Source organism: Nicotiana tabacum, chromosome 21 (genome assembly GCF_000715075.1).
Source record: "Nicotiana tabacum cultivar K326 chromosome 21, ASM71507v2, whole genome shotgun sequence".
NCBI lineage: Eukaryota > Viridiplantae > Streptophyta > Magnoliopsida > Solanales > Solanaceae > Nicotiana > Nicotiana tabacum.
Genome location: NC_134100.1, coordinates 84,502,689 through 84,519,034, shown reverse-complemented (window position 1 = coordinate 84,519,034; position 16,346 = coordinate 84,502,689). Strand labels below are relative to the sequence as shown.

Here is a 16,346-nt window from a genome sequence, read left to right as displayed (position 1 = left end):
TTAATGACTCAAATAAATAGACCACTTTGGTGGAAACTATCTATTAATCATAACTCTCAATCCATGTATTAAATGATCTCACATGTATGTAGTTTTAAGAATTTCCCATGACTCCAAATAAATAGATACTTTGGTGGAGACTATTATTAATCATAAATTCTTATTTGGCTAATAAAATATACATGTAATAAAATAATACCTATATAATTTAAACCTTTCTATATAGTTATTAATTCTATTCTCCGACTAAAATTATCAATAAAAGTTTTCAGCAATAACTTAAGTACTACTTTTGCAGTAAGCTAAAAGGCATAAATAAATTTGTAATTATCAAATACAATCAAGGGTTTTTGATCAACTAATGAATAAAAAAATGATAAATATAAATAAGGACACAAATCCAATAGTGACGCAGCAACCAAGGTACTCAATCAATTATGAGTAGTCACTTTACTTATTTATGTTTGCCATAGTCACTGTAACATCGAAATTTTGACTAAGAAAATAACCATATAGATTTGTGAGCCACATACGTTAATATCATAACTAATGTAATCAAGTCCATCCTTTAAAATTTAACAAAATCGTAAACGTAGGAAAACCTTTACCGATGCCGCCGCCAAAAACAAATATTAAGGTTTTACTAAAATTTATTATTATATTTTATTTGAAAAAGTCAATCACAGCTTCCAGCATATTCAACCAAAAACAGTCGCTAAATACTGATGAAACAATTTTGGCGAGAAACAGCGCCGAACTGTTGTCGTCTAAAATTTTATGATAGTTCTTTTCGTTTTAAAACTTGAAATTACATCTTGATCTTAATCTCGAAACTATGGTGGCTCTGATACCAACTGTTATATTATTAATTTACAGCCATAGTAGAGATTAAGACACAATCTTATAGATATAAAATCATAATCTTGAGTTAGAGTCTAAGAAAGCGTACCGTTAAATTCCATGGATTCAGTGGCGACAACAAATATCGATTAAGTCTGAGACCAACTTTCACGATCTACTAGCTACACGCTCTCATAGCCCGGACAACTTGACTGATGAGATGTCTACCGTTACCACGTATTCAAGAGGCAGAATACGCTAGGGTTTTCTAATAGCTAGGGAAATGGGGGTTGACCTCTATATAAAGAACCATCACAAGCCAATTGTTATTGGATTTCACTTATCCACACGCATAATATTTAATATTAGCCATTTTATTTATCCACCACTTGAGCCACGTCACTATCCTTTATCCACACACATAGTATTTAATATTAGTCATTTTATTTATCCACCACTTGAGCCACGTCACTATCCTTTCGGGCTATCAACAATTAACGTAAGTCTAAATTCCAACACTTTCGCCTAATACTCGCAAAATGTGTTATGGTGACTTTGCTAAATTTAGAAAATCATTGATATAAAGTTTACACTAGGAAACAAGACGGCCCTGTCACAATACTTTTTCTACTTTCATATAATTAAAGCCATTTGCTTTCTTAGTTGATCTCCGTTGTAAGTAAGGAAAATTAAAAAAGTGGATCCTACTTGGCCTGGTAACCAAATTGGCCAGGGCATGAAAATATAATGGTTCAACTCACTCAGATTTTGGCGGATTAATTTTAGGCATAAATCCAAGAAGAATACACAACTATCTATAGAATCCAAATTATTTACTCGCCAATATTCATTTTCTCCCATTTATAATGATATCTATTTGCCCACCAATACCCGTTTACTCATGTTCTTTCCTTTTTTTTTTCTTTCTAATTTCATTTATTTCTTCCCCAATTTTTTATTTTTATTTATGTTTTCTCCATAATCTGGTTTCATTCACTAGTTTTGCTCCTTTATTTCAACCAGTAATGAAAATTACAGAATTTCGTAAATTATATATTCTTTCCAGCTCTCAATCTCAACAAGCAATTTTATTAAAACTAGATCTAGGAAAAAAATAAAATAAGAACAAAGACCTTCAAAGAAAGTGCTCAAATCTTATAACAGCTAGGCCACAAAGTAATGAAAGATTAGTTTGAGAAAGATTCTTTGGATATCCAATTAAATAAATGTGTAAGGGATAAGGGAAAACATATATGGGTAGTCGAGTAATGCTTTTAGTTTAAATGTGTATAAATTATAGTAACAAAGTTTAAGATGGGTAAGTACGAGTAAAATGTTTTAGTTTTTATTGGTTGTTACTAGTTAGCATAGTTTCCCCAAGTTAAACCATCTATAAGTTTGGACCAATTTGGGCTGCAAAAACGTAGCTCAAATTGGCCCAAAAGAAATTAGAGAGCAGAACACAGAACATCAAATGTAGCACAACTTTCCTACTTTATAATTTCCCTTTTCGAGAAAAAGATTTGCCTATATTGACACAGGTTATTGCTATACTACTAGGCAAAATTTGGAAAATAAACAAAACCAGAGCTCAGTTTTTGGATTTGTATGCATCATTCAAAACATTCTACTAAGATGAAAGATCGAACATATATAAGATCATCAATCTGCTTTCTACCAAATGCAAATTAATTTATTTTATCATCTCCAATGATCACCATTTCTTATAAATCCTTTGATACATTTTCATAAAAAGACAAAAATAGTGTTTTATATAGTATTTTTGCTTGTTTATTCCATGGAAAGAAGGCGGTACATACAGAAGCGGACCTATGTATAACATTGATGAGTTATCGGATCCTGTAAATTTCGGCAGAAATCTTGTATATGTATATACGTATACCTTGAAAATGGATAATTTAAATAACTTGGCATTCTGAACACTAAAAGCATTTAGAGGCTACTAGTTGAACAGAATATTAGTGCCCCGTTGCGTTAAAATCTTGGATCCGCCTCTGGATATATATATGAAAGGGGTAAGTAGTTTATGGAGTCACTTGAATAATTACTTTCCCAACATTAGAACTTGAAAATAGAGATGTTAAACTTTCCAAAAAGCTCTCAATTCCATCGTTGATTTTGTGCTTGGATTTTACTTTGCCCTCTTTCAAGTAAACTTCCATCTCCTTTCTGAAATCTTCAAAATAATTAACGTAGGAACCAACCATAAAACCTTGCATTGTAACTTCTTTACCCACAACATTCAATAGGTTCCGAACTCCTCCTCTCTCTGTCCAAACCTACAAAACGTTATTTATTATACTGTAAGTATATATAAGTTTAAAAAAAAAAAAATTGTCTTTTATAATTTGAAAAGAAAAAGTTTAACGTACCTTGTTGTACTCGGATATCATCCCACAAAGTGAAATACGAGCTCCTTGGTTAACATGATTAAGAACAGCCTCAAGCATTTTACCACCAACGTTGTCGAAATAGAAATCAATCCCATCTGGAAAATACCTGAAAATTGGAATAATTAATAATTTGTGAAAATACAGAGTAATCAAAAGGAAAGTGCAAAAAGGGTTTTTTTTTATGTACTACTATTTTTTTATTTAAAAAGCCAATAGAGAAAAATTTACAAAATACACGGTAATTTCGGCTTCAAAAAAAAAAAGAAATTACTTATTTAATGCAGCTTCATAATCTGTCTCTACACGGTAATTAAATGCATCATCATACCCACATTCTTCTTTAAGCAGCTTCACCTACGAAGGAAATTTACCATATTTAATATAAGTTGCAAATTACCAAAAAGAAAAGAATAAATATAACCTGTGGTTAAAACACCAATAATATATGAGTTTAAGTTATACGTCGTCAACTTAAAATTTTTTACTTGTGATGTATCCAAAAACTTTAACAAGGAAATTCAGAAAACATTATATTAATCTTTTTTTTCATCTAAAGAGGATTCAACAAGTTTATATATATATATATATATATATATATATATATATATATATATATATATATATATATATATATATATATATATATATATATATATATATATTGCTGCGGAATTCAATTGAAATCTCCTTTACCATACATAGGTCTACCACACTGCCTTTACCTTTTGTAGTTGGTAATTAACTTGTTTTATTTCAAGATTACAAATCTTATATTTTAAAGAGGCATAATAGTAGATAAATTTTAGATGAGCTGATGATGTAAAAAAAAATTTACATTGCAAATGACTAATTAAATAAACTCATACGAATATATACCTTTTCGTCTGAACCTACACTTCCAACAACTCGGCAACCTTTAAATTTGGCAAGTTGACCGGCAATAATTCCAACTCCCCCAGCTGCAGCCGATATGTACACATTTGATCCTTCTTTAACTTTGCCTATCTTTTCGATGCCAACCCATGCAGTTAAACCAGGCACTCCTAAATATATAACATGGTAATTATAAACAAATTAATTAATTACTTGAAATAAAAACTTTGGCTTTAGTAGATATCTGATATCACGAAAATGAAGATGATAGACTCTGGAATGAGCTTTGATTCAGTAGCTTTGCATAATTTGAATACATGAAAAAGAAGTAATGGACATAAAATTGAAGAATAGTAGAAGCGAAAAGACATAAAGGTGAAAAATAGTAGCAACGAGAAGACATAAAGGCGTAGATTTAAAAAAGGAGTGAGATGAATTATAGGATAACAAGGTGAGGTATTTACCCAAGCAACTAAGATAATCCGGCAACGTAATTCCAATGGTTGGATTAATTTTCTGAAGCCAATTAATTGGCATAACACAAAATTCAGCGACAGGAAACATATAAGTAGTTACTATATCTCCCTCTGAAAAATTGGTATTTTTGGAACGAATCACCTTCCCTATTGCGTTTGCTCTTATCACCTGCAATTATTCTATTCTAATTAGTTTCAGCCTATTAGTATTAGAGGAGTAATAAATAAATGCAAAAAGGAATTCAGAACACAGTTATTTCAGAACGTTGAAAGGTAGTAGTTGGTTGAATGCCAAATATAATTAACTCGTTTTGGCAAATTGAATTTCTTGAAAAAATAAGAAGTCATTAATTTATTACTAAGTCATTATTTTTCAAATCTCCCTTATTGTTTCAATTAGTGTAGTATTTTTTCAAGAAACGTTTATGATTAAGGCAATTAAATATATATCTTAAGGGGTACGTATGAAACAACCCTTAAAATAGTTTTTGCTAAATTTTGTGCACCTGATATTAAGAAATTCAATATATATATATATATATATATATATATATATATATATATATATATATGCAAAGATCGATCCAGGATTTTGGTAAGATGAGTATACTATTATGAAAAGGTGAACCAAAGATTATACTTGACGGATTCAACTTTTAGGTTCATACCATCGACCCTACATCCTCCACTTCTGCTAATTTTAGTATTGACATCCGATTTAATTATACAAAATTTAACGATGATGACAGAAGGAGAACATGTATTTCAATGTGAAACTTAAGGAATTTTAAAGAATAAACTAAACAAAGAAAGAAAAAAAATATTTAATTAAAACGCAAGAGGAGCACAAAACACGAACCCCACGAATTTACCCAATTCTAGAAAAAGAAAGGAAAAAATAATAAGACAAACATGTGATTTGATCCTCTGAGCTCAATTCCAGAAAAAGAAATGAAAGAACTATAAAAATAGACATGAGATTTGAAATCAAATTTATTTGTAAAGGTGCACCCAATAATCATAGAATTATAGGACTCTTTGAGCTTGAGTTCACTTACCTATAATAAATACTAAGGTATTAACAATGTAATAAATATTTATGTAAGATCACTTTTAAGCAATCACTAAACCTGATTAATTGGAAATTGAGGAAGAGAGAGCCCATCACCAAGGCCACTAAATTGAGTGCGTAAATACGGATCAATCGAAATATAGAGAATTTTGATTGCAACATTTCCATCTGGGATTGAGTTATCTGTTAGAGAAAAATTTACAGTGCGTAGCTTAAGATGATTAGAATTCGGAAGCCCATTTGGTGCATAACCAGCAATGTACCACTCTCTGTTCTCCACCGCCACCGTCTCCGCTGCCGCACCGCCGCCTGCCATGAATTTTTTCTGTATATATATATATATATATTTAATTTTACTTCCTCTTCATATTCGATGTAAAACTAAAGTGCTATGAGTGATATCGCGACAGAAAAAAATTAAAAAAATAAAAATAAAGTTAAAACTGAGCATTTCATGTTTAAAGAAAGTTAAATTAAATTTGAATTACAAGTGAAAGAAATGTTGATTACCTTTTTGTGATTTTGTCTAAAATTAAATTGCACGTGAAAGCTACTTGTGTTTCCGTTCTAGTTTGCTATCATGTTATGTATATATATATATATATATATATATATGGATTTATGTGATTTTAACCCACGCCAAAAACTATTTATATTTGATAGCCAAAATAGTGTATGAAACTATATAACATACAAAATATATATATATACAAAAAATATTTATTTTTTTGGCAATTATTTGAGAACGGCTGTACAATGTCATTTTCCCTATTTTTTATACATAGTATACATATCTATGTAAGAATTTTTAAGATTAGTAAATATTAAATTTTGAACTCAAAATTTTAAAAGTGCAATAAATTCAATGCTAAAGTATTAAAAGCTAAACTCATTAAATTTAAATCCTAAATTCATCTATATTTGTGTTTCCTTGAAATGAGCAATTTACTTTCGGTCAATAATAGGCATACTATTTCTTTCTAAGGAACAATTTATCATAAGTTCATTTAGTAAATCGATTGATGAACATTTAAACTAATTCTGAAATAGAAATGTTTCAAGCTAAAGCAACTTAAAATCCTAGAAATCCACCACAAGAAGGAATGAAGGACCCCTTCGATCGATATGGTCAACATTTAACCTACTCTTGCTGGTAATTCGTATTGATCTAACATTATTAATAAGAAAAGAAAAAAAAGTTATCGGTCGAGCTCGTTCAAGACGCAGCGAGATCAATAGCCGAGGTTCCGACATGAGTCGTGGTCAAGACATCGACGGAGATCGTAGTTAAGACGTCAACAAGGGTCGAGATTGGGATTGACTTCCGGTGATAAGACTTGTAAAAGCTAATGTGCCAGAATACGATACTAAAAGGGGATATTCTAGTGAATATTCCCTACATTTATACTATTAGGGATTCCTAGAAAAATGGCCCCATACATGTAGAAAGAAGAGACAATGATAGGGGCATGTAATATTAATTCTGATAAGAATACTTTTGAGAAGAAAACCCTCTCCCTGATAAAAATACAAAGATTACCTTTTTACAAATATTCTTGTTGATATATTATTCCCCACCTTTTCATCAGATCCGGGAATTGTTTATGCGAAACTTGGATCTATCTGTCATTCGTCATTGTCAGGCAAAATATTCGTTTCACCTATCCATTATTGGGTGAATCATTCTCTTTATTTACTTAAATGCCACTTATTGACATTTATTATTAGTTATATCACCCTTAATGTTCTTGCTTTAAGAGTATTTTACATTTATTGTCACAAACCATATACAAAATTTGTCCCATCTACTATACGTTTTTGTGCTTAATACCTAGAGTTATTATCCTTAGTTAGATTTAATCCCGTACTACATAAATTTAATAGTTTAATCGGAGATTATATTTTTTGGTCAAACAATTTGGCGCCGTCTGTGGAGATCTTCTAACTAAGTCTTTTAGTTTCTTCTAGATCTACTACCGGCATTGGTTGCTGACGTAAAAATACATAAAAAGAAGAACCTTTTTTCTTTCTGCATGCACAGATCTAACATGGCAGGTAACAGAGAAGAAAGAACGAGAATAATGAGTGACCTCCCAACCAACCTCATGGACATCATCCACGAAAGCTCTGAAGTAGTGGACGAGGACACAATGCCCAATGCCTGCCCTAGGCGAGGCGGATCACCCCCTCCCCACTGCAGCATCATAAAATCCCTTGGCAAGATAGCCTCCACATCCGTGGGAGAGGAGACACTGCCAGCGATAAAGAAAATCCTTGAGGCCTGGCTGACTGATACACTGACCAACGTCCTCCATAAACCCATTCAGGACATAACCGCAGCAAATGCGAGAACCTGTGCTGAACCACCAGTGAATGAGCAACATGATCAACCTCCCCCCCACCCGCGACGACAGGTATCACTCACAATATTGTTAATAATGCAGGCGATGGCGCTCTCATAACCATTCTGAAAAGGATGGAGGAAATGGAAAATGAGAACAAAGCACTTCCGTACCAAATGAGAGAGCACCAAGAAAGGGTCGATAAAATAGCGGGCGCTCCTAAGTTATTGCCGAAGAGAGATGCCGGTCGGTTCGTCGAGCAACTGTACAGTGATAGTGCTGCCCCACATTCCATACTGAAGACTTTCAAAATGCCACCTTACCTAAAAATATAGGACGGCATGACCGACTCCGAGGATCATGTGACTCACTACGTCACCGCTGTTAAAGGTAATGACCTCGCCAAAGAACAAGTATCCTCCATTCTGTTAAAGAAATTTTGGCGAAACTCTCAGGGAAGGGCACTAACCTGGTACTCGCAACTACCAACTCGTTCCATCGAAACCTTTGAGGAAATGGCCGATAAGTTCGTGATGGCCCATGTCGGGGCCAAGAAGGCCGAGGTAAGAGTGAATGATATCTTTGCTATCAAACAGTCCCCGAGTGAAAATGATTTTGCCCAATGTATCAGAAGGAATGGCGGTAGCCACTTTTCAAAACAGGCTCAATAGAAATAGTTCAAGAGCGACGAGAAAATTATTAAGCCGGATTATGAAATACCCCCCAATAATTTGGGATGAAATACATAATGCATACTGTGCCGAAGTACGAGCAGACGAAGACGGCCTCAATGAGCCGACTCATCGACTGACCTCAGTACAAGAAGAATCCAGAAAAGATCGGAGAAGCGATATCAGAAGAGATCCGGCCAGAACTACCGCTGTATCCTCACCTCGCCATGAAGAAGGCCCACCCCGCTCAAGAACAGGGACTCACCAGAATGAAAGAGGTATGCCCCTTTATTATCCGCTCACAATTTTTGCGTGTTACCTACAGAGATCGTCTACGCCTTGAAGAAGCTCGGACCAAAGGTAAAGTGGCCGCAAAAAATGAGGTCAGACCCGAATACCAGAAAATCAGACGCCTTCTGTGAGTTCCATCAAGAGCGAGGACACAAAACCGAAGATTGCATCGCCCTAAGACAGGAGGTCATAAACATGCTGCGACAGGGACACCTCAAAGAATTACTGAGCGATCGGGGAAGAACCAACTTTACCAGGGGACGCGAACAACATCAAGGGCTGCCGAACCTGCCCTCGCCAGCCCGCACCATCCACATGATCATCGGCGGGGGAGACGACGCTTCCATCAACATCGTGAAGTTCACCATAACCCACAAGCTCAAACGATCGATCACTCATGAACGGTATGACGAACTCGAAGAAAGTATCATCTTTGATAAGTTAGATACCCACAATTTGGTTTTCCCTCACTATGATGCCCTGTTATCACTTTACAAATTTTGGATACCGATGTAAGACGGATTATGGTAGACGACAGGAGTGGTACGTGTATTATCCACCCCTGAGTACTCACATAAATGAAACTCGAGGACAAGATAGTACCATGCTGCATCACACTAACAAGATTTAACAATGCAGTTAAACGAATATTTGGCGAGATCACACTCCCCGTCGTAGTGGTTGGCGTCACTCTGGAGACCACATTCCACATCATGGACGAGGAAACGACATACAATGCCATAATAGGGCAACCGTGGATACACACCATGAGGGCCATATCCTCCAACTTGCACCAAGTCATCAAATTCCCAACTCTATGGGGCATATTCAACATAAGCGGGGAACAACGCACATCCCAAGAGTGCTACCCCATCGCCCTAGACTGCAAGACCACCCAACAAATGAGAGACAAAGAGAAGGAAGCATAGAAATCAACATGGTCGAGTTCGGTAGAAGGCGACATAAAGGACGTCATCAGATACCCCGATGTGGCCGAGGCCGCAGGATCGACCATAGAGGACCTCGACCCCGTTCAGCTAGACGTCAACGGCCATAACAAGAAAGCTTACATCGGCTGCAAACTCCAAGAATCGGGTAAGTTTTGCAAATTTCTAATTGCTAACGCGGACTTGTTTGCTTTTAGCCATGCAAATATGCCAGGTATCCCAAAGGAGATTGCCACACACAGATTGAATGTCGATCCACTCTACCCCCGGTAAGGCAGGTTTGATGTAAGTTCAATTTCACAATCAATGACGCAGTGTGCAAAGAAATGGAAAAATTATTGGAAAATGGCTCAGTTAGAGAGTCGAAGTAGCCCCAATGGGTCGCCAACATGGTCATGGTGAAAAAGAAAAACAACAAGTGGCGGATGTGCGTAGATTTCACCAACCTGAACAAAGCCTGCCCCAAGGACTCGTTTCCACTACCTTATATCGACCAACTCATCGATGCGACAGCTGGGCATAAGTTTATGAGTTTCTCTGATGCCTACTCGGGCTACAACCAGATCTTTATGGAGGAAGAGGACCAGGAAAAGAACACCTTCATTGTGAGCACCTAATTTTTTACCGTGCTTGAATATTTCCCGCTCCCATCTTCCCAGGCGTGTCCCCACTCCACTTTCTTTTGTCCCCCATGCTTGTCCCCCATGCTTTGTCCCCCATGCTTATCCCCCATGCTTTGTCCTCCATACTTGTCCCCCACTCACAAACTCCATACCACTCTCCCTACCCAATAAAAACAACCCCTAATTCCTTTCTTCTGGAGGAGAACATCACAGAACCCTTCCCCATTTTGGAAAGGACCAGTCGCCACTCTTTGCTTTTTTTTTCCTGGAGGAGGAGACTTCATTCTCTTTTTTACAAAAAACAACTTCCATAGACATGTAAGACCAGCTCCTTCTTATGACAAAACTAACCACAAACCCCTCTAGAATCAGTTACAAGAAGCAGCCGAAACCATCCTTGAAACACCTTGAAACCTACTGTTTCTTCGCCAAAAAAAATAAAGCACCTTCCTCCATATCCTTTTAACCCCAATCTCCAGCTTCAAAACACCCAAAACAACCATGAAAACAAGCTGAAAATACCACCCAATCACCAGCAAAACAGTTTTGAAAATCAGTCCAAAACAACACTCGAGCATACAAATTTCGATCGAGCTCGAGTTCGCCTCCGATGGTCGGTTCCGGTTGAGGTCGCCGGCGAACGTTCCGTTTAAGAAATTGTCCAGTTGTTGTAGTTTGAGCTCAAATTCATCAATACAAAGGTCATTTTTCTTTTCATTTTATTGTTAGTCAATATTGTGCTTTGATTGACCCTTTAAAAGCTTTAAACTGCTTTGTTTGTTTAAGTTTTGGTTATGTTTACGTATATGAAAGTTTAGTAAATCTTCTCTTTTTGATGAGCATGAATAGCTAGTTGTAATTTTTTTTTTCATGGGTTTATAGCCATTATAATGAACTAGTAGTGTTAAAAGATAAGTTTGGTTGTACTGATAATCCCAATACTACAGAGGATCTTTAGATGCATTTTGTTTTTTTTTAAAACTTACGACAAGTTATAGGATTCAAATTGCTAAAGGGCTGTAAGGTTTGGTATTGAGAAAGGTATTGAAATGGGTCATAATTAGGTTATTAAGATACCCGACAATTGAATCACGGTTTTGAAATTGTGAGATGCTTTTGGTGTTAAGTTGGTTTTAATAATTAATGAGCCAAATAATTTAACACCACCCAAGGCTCTTAGTAATATGCATGTAGCTAGCCTATTTTTTATGTCTTTCGTACTTATCAATTCATACCATCCCTCCCACAATAATTACATAAATTATGGGCTTACAATAATCTCAAAGTTTAGGAAGAATAATAAATACCGTTAGAGTATTTTTAATTAATCTATCGCGATTATGTATACGTTCGGGTGACATAATTGTGATTTTCAAAATTAAAACTGAAGTATGTGTTCGCGCAACATCTTAATATTAATAAAATGCTATTAATTTTGTACATGTACGCGTGACATGATTTTGGCACAATAAACAAAACGGATTCACACACATGATTTGTTTCGAAGATAATTCCATATTTTAATAATTAAAAGCGGATAGATAAAACATAGAAACCAATAAAATACAGTTTACCCAAAATAATATAAGCTAAATGTAGTCAATAAAGTGACCGTGCTAGAACCACGGGACTCGGGAAATGCCTTACACCTTCTCCCCGATCAACAGGATTTCTTACCCGAACTTTGTTTTCGCAGACCAATAATAATAGAGTCAAATCTTCTTTGGACTAGGGATTCAAATTAAAGGTGACTTGGAACACCCAAAAAATCAATTCCAAGTGGCGACTCTGTAAATAAAATAATCCCTATTCAATTTGTCACTTTAATTGGAGAAACTCTTTAACCCACCATCAATAACATATATCATTTGGGGGTATAAAAGGGGTGTGACAGCTCTGGCGACTCTGCTGGGGATCTTCAAGAATTCGAGCTTGTACATTGACTTTATTTGACTTTATTAATTTTTGTATATATTGTGATTTATTTGAGCCTAATGTGTTACTTGTCGAGTTTTTACCGTTTTGATATTGTTGAACTGTACATATAAATTGTATCTTCTCTCGCATCCCTCTGAGTCTTCTGATAATTAGTTATGTTGTGTTTGCCTACCAGCATCACAAAATTTATGTCTTGAGATAAAGCTAGTTAGCCTACCTATTTCTGGTGAAGGATTTAGTCACACATGTTTAGGCGGGAGAGCCGTTAGCTAGCCAGTGCTGTTCTACTACTGGTAATGCTTTACGCTCCTCGGCTCGGGTTGTCCGCCCGAGTAAGCCAGGTCTAGATACCATCTCCTTTAGGATTCACAAACTTAGAAGAACAAGCCATAAGCGATGAATATCCCCAGTAGGCTACGCTTTATTTGCATCATGTGCATTTGACTTAGCAGCAGTCGACTCATGGGCCGAGTTCTGTTTTAGGACAGGTACCTTGTTGAGACCATTATGTCATGTTATGTGCTACTTGTTGCATTATTTGGGAGGCTTTCATGTCGACCGACTTTAGCATAAATCAGTTGGACGAACAGAGAAAAAATGATGTGGTCTAGTGCATATGGTTTTTAAAGATTAATTTTCATTAAAAAAAAAAGAGAAAAAAAAAACATAGTCGATTTTAACCGAACTACGCGGTTCTGATTCTCACCGGATGTGAGATACGTAGGCAAACCTCATCGGTTTCGGCCCCCAATTTTTAAAAATCCAAGAAGATATTTTCCTTTAATTACTTCTTTAGAAGCTTCCTTTTTTATTTGAGACCAAAAATCCAAAAATATTTTCTTCCTTTTAAAAAAAAAAAAAAGTCTTTCTTCCAAAATCCAAAAAAAAAATAAAATATTTTCTTTCTTTTGAATTTTTTTTTTTTAAAAAAAACAAAATTCAAATATATATATATTTTCTACTTTAGAATTTTTTCTTTCACCAATTCCAAAAAAAAAAAAAAAATAGAAAACAAATTTAAAAAATATATATTTTTTGCTAGGAAAATTTGTCGGATTAATTGTATATAAAACAGAGTTAGTTTATCTATTTTATTTCTGATCCACCGAACTACACAGGTCTGATTCTCACCGAAAAAAAAAAACCAAAAATATTTGCTTTCTTTTTAGAAGTTTTTCATTTGAAAAAAAAAAAAAATCAAAATCCAAAAATATGTTTTTTCCTTCTTTAGAAGTTTTTCTCCCAAAAAATCCAAAAACAAAATAATCAAAATCCAAAAAAATAATAATATTTTCTTTCTCCTTTAAGAATTCTTCTTTTCAAACATTCCAAAAGAAAAAAAGAGCTAGCTTATGTACTTTGTTCCCGGTATCCCTGAACTACGTAATGATCTGATTCATGCGGCGACATGATACGTAGGCAACCCACCAAAGGTTCGATCAAAATATTTTTCAATGATTCTAAGATGAGGGATCAAAATGAGGCGTGAGTGGGAAAAAAAAATAAAAAAAAATGAAGAAAAGAGCGTCAATAAGAAGCTACCTCATAAGCCAGAATGAAACATGAAGCCTCCAGAAGAATGCTAGAAATAATGACAATGATAGGAGCATGGCACATTTTGTGTGATTCATATCTATAAAATGCTTAACCCTAACACGTTTGCTATCTCTAGTAAGTAGGGTTAAGGTGGTTGGTTTGTGGTGAAACTGGCAACACACCATTACTTCACTAGATCTAAGGGAGCGGTAGTGATGGCCAGCGATGATGAGATCGAGTTAATCAGTGACGACCCCCAGGGTCAATCAGTTGAACAGGAGTCGGAGGAAATAAGAAAATTGAGACAATAATTGTCTGATGTGTATCAAGCTTGGGTGTCTGGTCAGCCTCCACCCCGTGGTCCCTCAGAGGGAACTTCCACCGTACCCCTGGCTACTCAACCACCTCCCCATGCAACGAGCGACCACGTCCTACCACCAGGGTATGTGCCAAACTACAGCCTCCACGCTGCCCCCGGTACCTCTAATGTGCGACCTCCAGTCGCACCGGTCAGGAACACTCCTCTAGTCGTGTCTGGCGCACCGGCATACACAATCCCGCCTCCACATCCTGTGACGAGGCCAATCAACGAGCCACCATCTCATGCTTATGATGGCCAATGCTACTCTCCAAACATGGCTTTCGGGGTCTCGGCTCCATATAATCAGACTCCTCAGTACGAGCCACCAGTGGAAAATGAAAAGCCTACCAAGACGGTTGAGTCGGATGAGATGGCCAGGAAAATGAAGAGTCTTGAACAGAACATAAAGAACATACAAGGATTAGGGGGTCACAAAAGTGTTTCGTTCAGTGATTTATGCATGTTCCCTCACATCCATTTGCCACCAGGGTTCAAGACCCCAAAATTCGAGAAATATGATAGACACGGTGACCCTATCGCCCATTTGAAAAGGTACTGCAACCAACTGAGGGGTGCAGGTGGAAAAGAAGAATTGCTGATGGCTTATTTTGGAGAAAGTCTTGTGAGGGTAGCCTCCGAATGGTTCATTGACCAAGATATCTCACTGGCATGTATGGGACGACATGGCCCTAGCCTTCGTCAAATAATTTCAATACAACATAGATATTGCGCCGGATCGCAATTCCCTGTCCAATATGAAGAAAAAGCCGACTGAAAGCTTTAGGGAGTATGCAATTAAGTGGAGGGAGCAAGCAGCTAGAGTTAAGCCACCCATGGATAACCACGAGTTGATCACTGTTTTTCTGGAGGCCTAAGAGCCTGATTACTTTCAGAACATGATGTCCGCAATGGGTAGACCTTTTGCAGAAGCGATCAAAATAGGAGAAATGGTCGAAAATGGCCTTAAGACGGGCAGAATTGTAAGTCAAGCTGCTCTCAAAGCCACCACCCAAGCTATCCAAAATGGGTCGGGAAGTTTGGCAAATAGGAAGAAGAGAGATGAAGGGTCTATGATGACTTCGGGGTCCAAGGAAGTTCAAAGAGGGGCATCGCATCCTTATGTGCAAATTCAGCAGGGGCAATCCAGCTACCCTCAACATTACTATCCCCCGCCAATTCCTCAGTACTCTATGGGACCGTCACAATATACAGTGTTTAATGCTCAATCATATGCTCGTCCTCCCAATCAACAGGTACGTGCACCAGCTCCAAGATTTCCCTGACCTCAGCAGCAAAATTTTCGGGCACCCTACAATGCTCGTCCTAGGCAGGATTATGGTCGAGAGCAGAGGCCAGTGGAAAAATTTACTCCATTGGCGGAATCATACTCTAGTCTGTTCCAGAAGTTGAAGCAGATAGGCGTGATTGGACCCATCGCCCCCCACCATATGCATCCCGATTCACATGGATTTCAAGCAAATGCTAGATGTGAATATCATTCAGGTGCTTCGGGGCATAGCACTGATGACTGTTGGACCCTGAAAAGAGCCGTAGAAAGACTAATTGTTGAAAAATTGATTGTAGTCACGAATGGCGAGGACCCTCCTAATGTGACCAATAACCCGTTGCCAGTACACAATGATGCTCATTTTGTGGGAATGATTGTCCGAGATCATGAATACAAGCCGGTTGGTCGAGCAAAAATGACAGTGGTAATGATTCAAGAGGGAACCAAACTGGAAGTAAGTCCAAACCTGGATGCACCGTTGATTGTGAAAGGCGCCCAGAGCTCAAAGATGGCAACTTTATTTGTTCCAAAAATCTCTAGGTTGGAAGTTCACTCCAATGTTCTGAACCCAAAGTTATACGTCCTTAGAGGTCACCCCATCACAAAGCAGAATCAGGGGGATATGACGGGTATAATAGAACCGATCATAATCAAGCCTGCCATACAACCCCGTG

At 36.7% G+C, this 16,346-nt stretch overlaps 1 protein-coding gene across 1 annotated transcript; it reads right to left on the bottom strand.

Annotated features, from left to right (window-relative positions):
* Positions 1-2,615: 2,615 nt before the first annotated feature.
* On the bottom strand, positions 2,616-5,991 carry LOC107760499 (2-alkenal reductase (NADP(+)-dependent)-like). Its single transcript, XM_016578553.1, has 6 exons — positions 5,734-5,991; positions 4,592-4,772; positions 4,131-4,297; positions 3,526-3,608; positions 3,234-3,360; positions 2,616-3,140 (listed from the first exon to the last, which is right to left on the bottom strand). The coding sequence occupies exons 1-6, from the start codon at positions 5,989-5,991 to the stop codon at positions 2,886-2,888; spliced, it is 1,071 nt and encodes a 356-aa protein (XP_016434039.1). The 3' UTR covers positions 2,616-2,885.
* Positions 5,992-16,346: the final 10,355 nt, after the last annotated feature.

Excerpts from the sequence above, each read along its gene's own strand:
- LOC107760499 (XM_016578553.1), bottom strand. The coding sequence starts at position 5,991 with ATGGCAGGCGGCGGTGCGGCAGCGGAGACGGTGGCGGTGGAGAACAGA. Across the intron at positions 3,609-4,130 it reads GTGTAGGTTCAGACGAAAAG|GTGAAGCTGCTTAAAGAAGA; the intron begins GTATATATTCGT and ends TTTCCTTCGTAG. Across the intron at positions 3,361-3,525 it reads TATGAAGCTGCATTAAATAA|GTATTTTCCAGATGGGATTG; the intron begins GTAATTTCTTTT and ends TCCAATTTTCAG.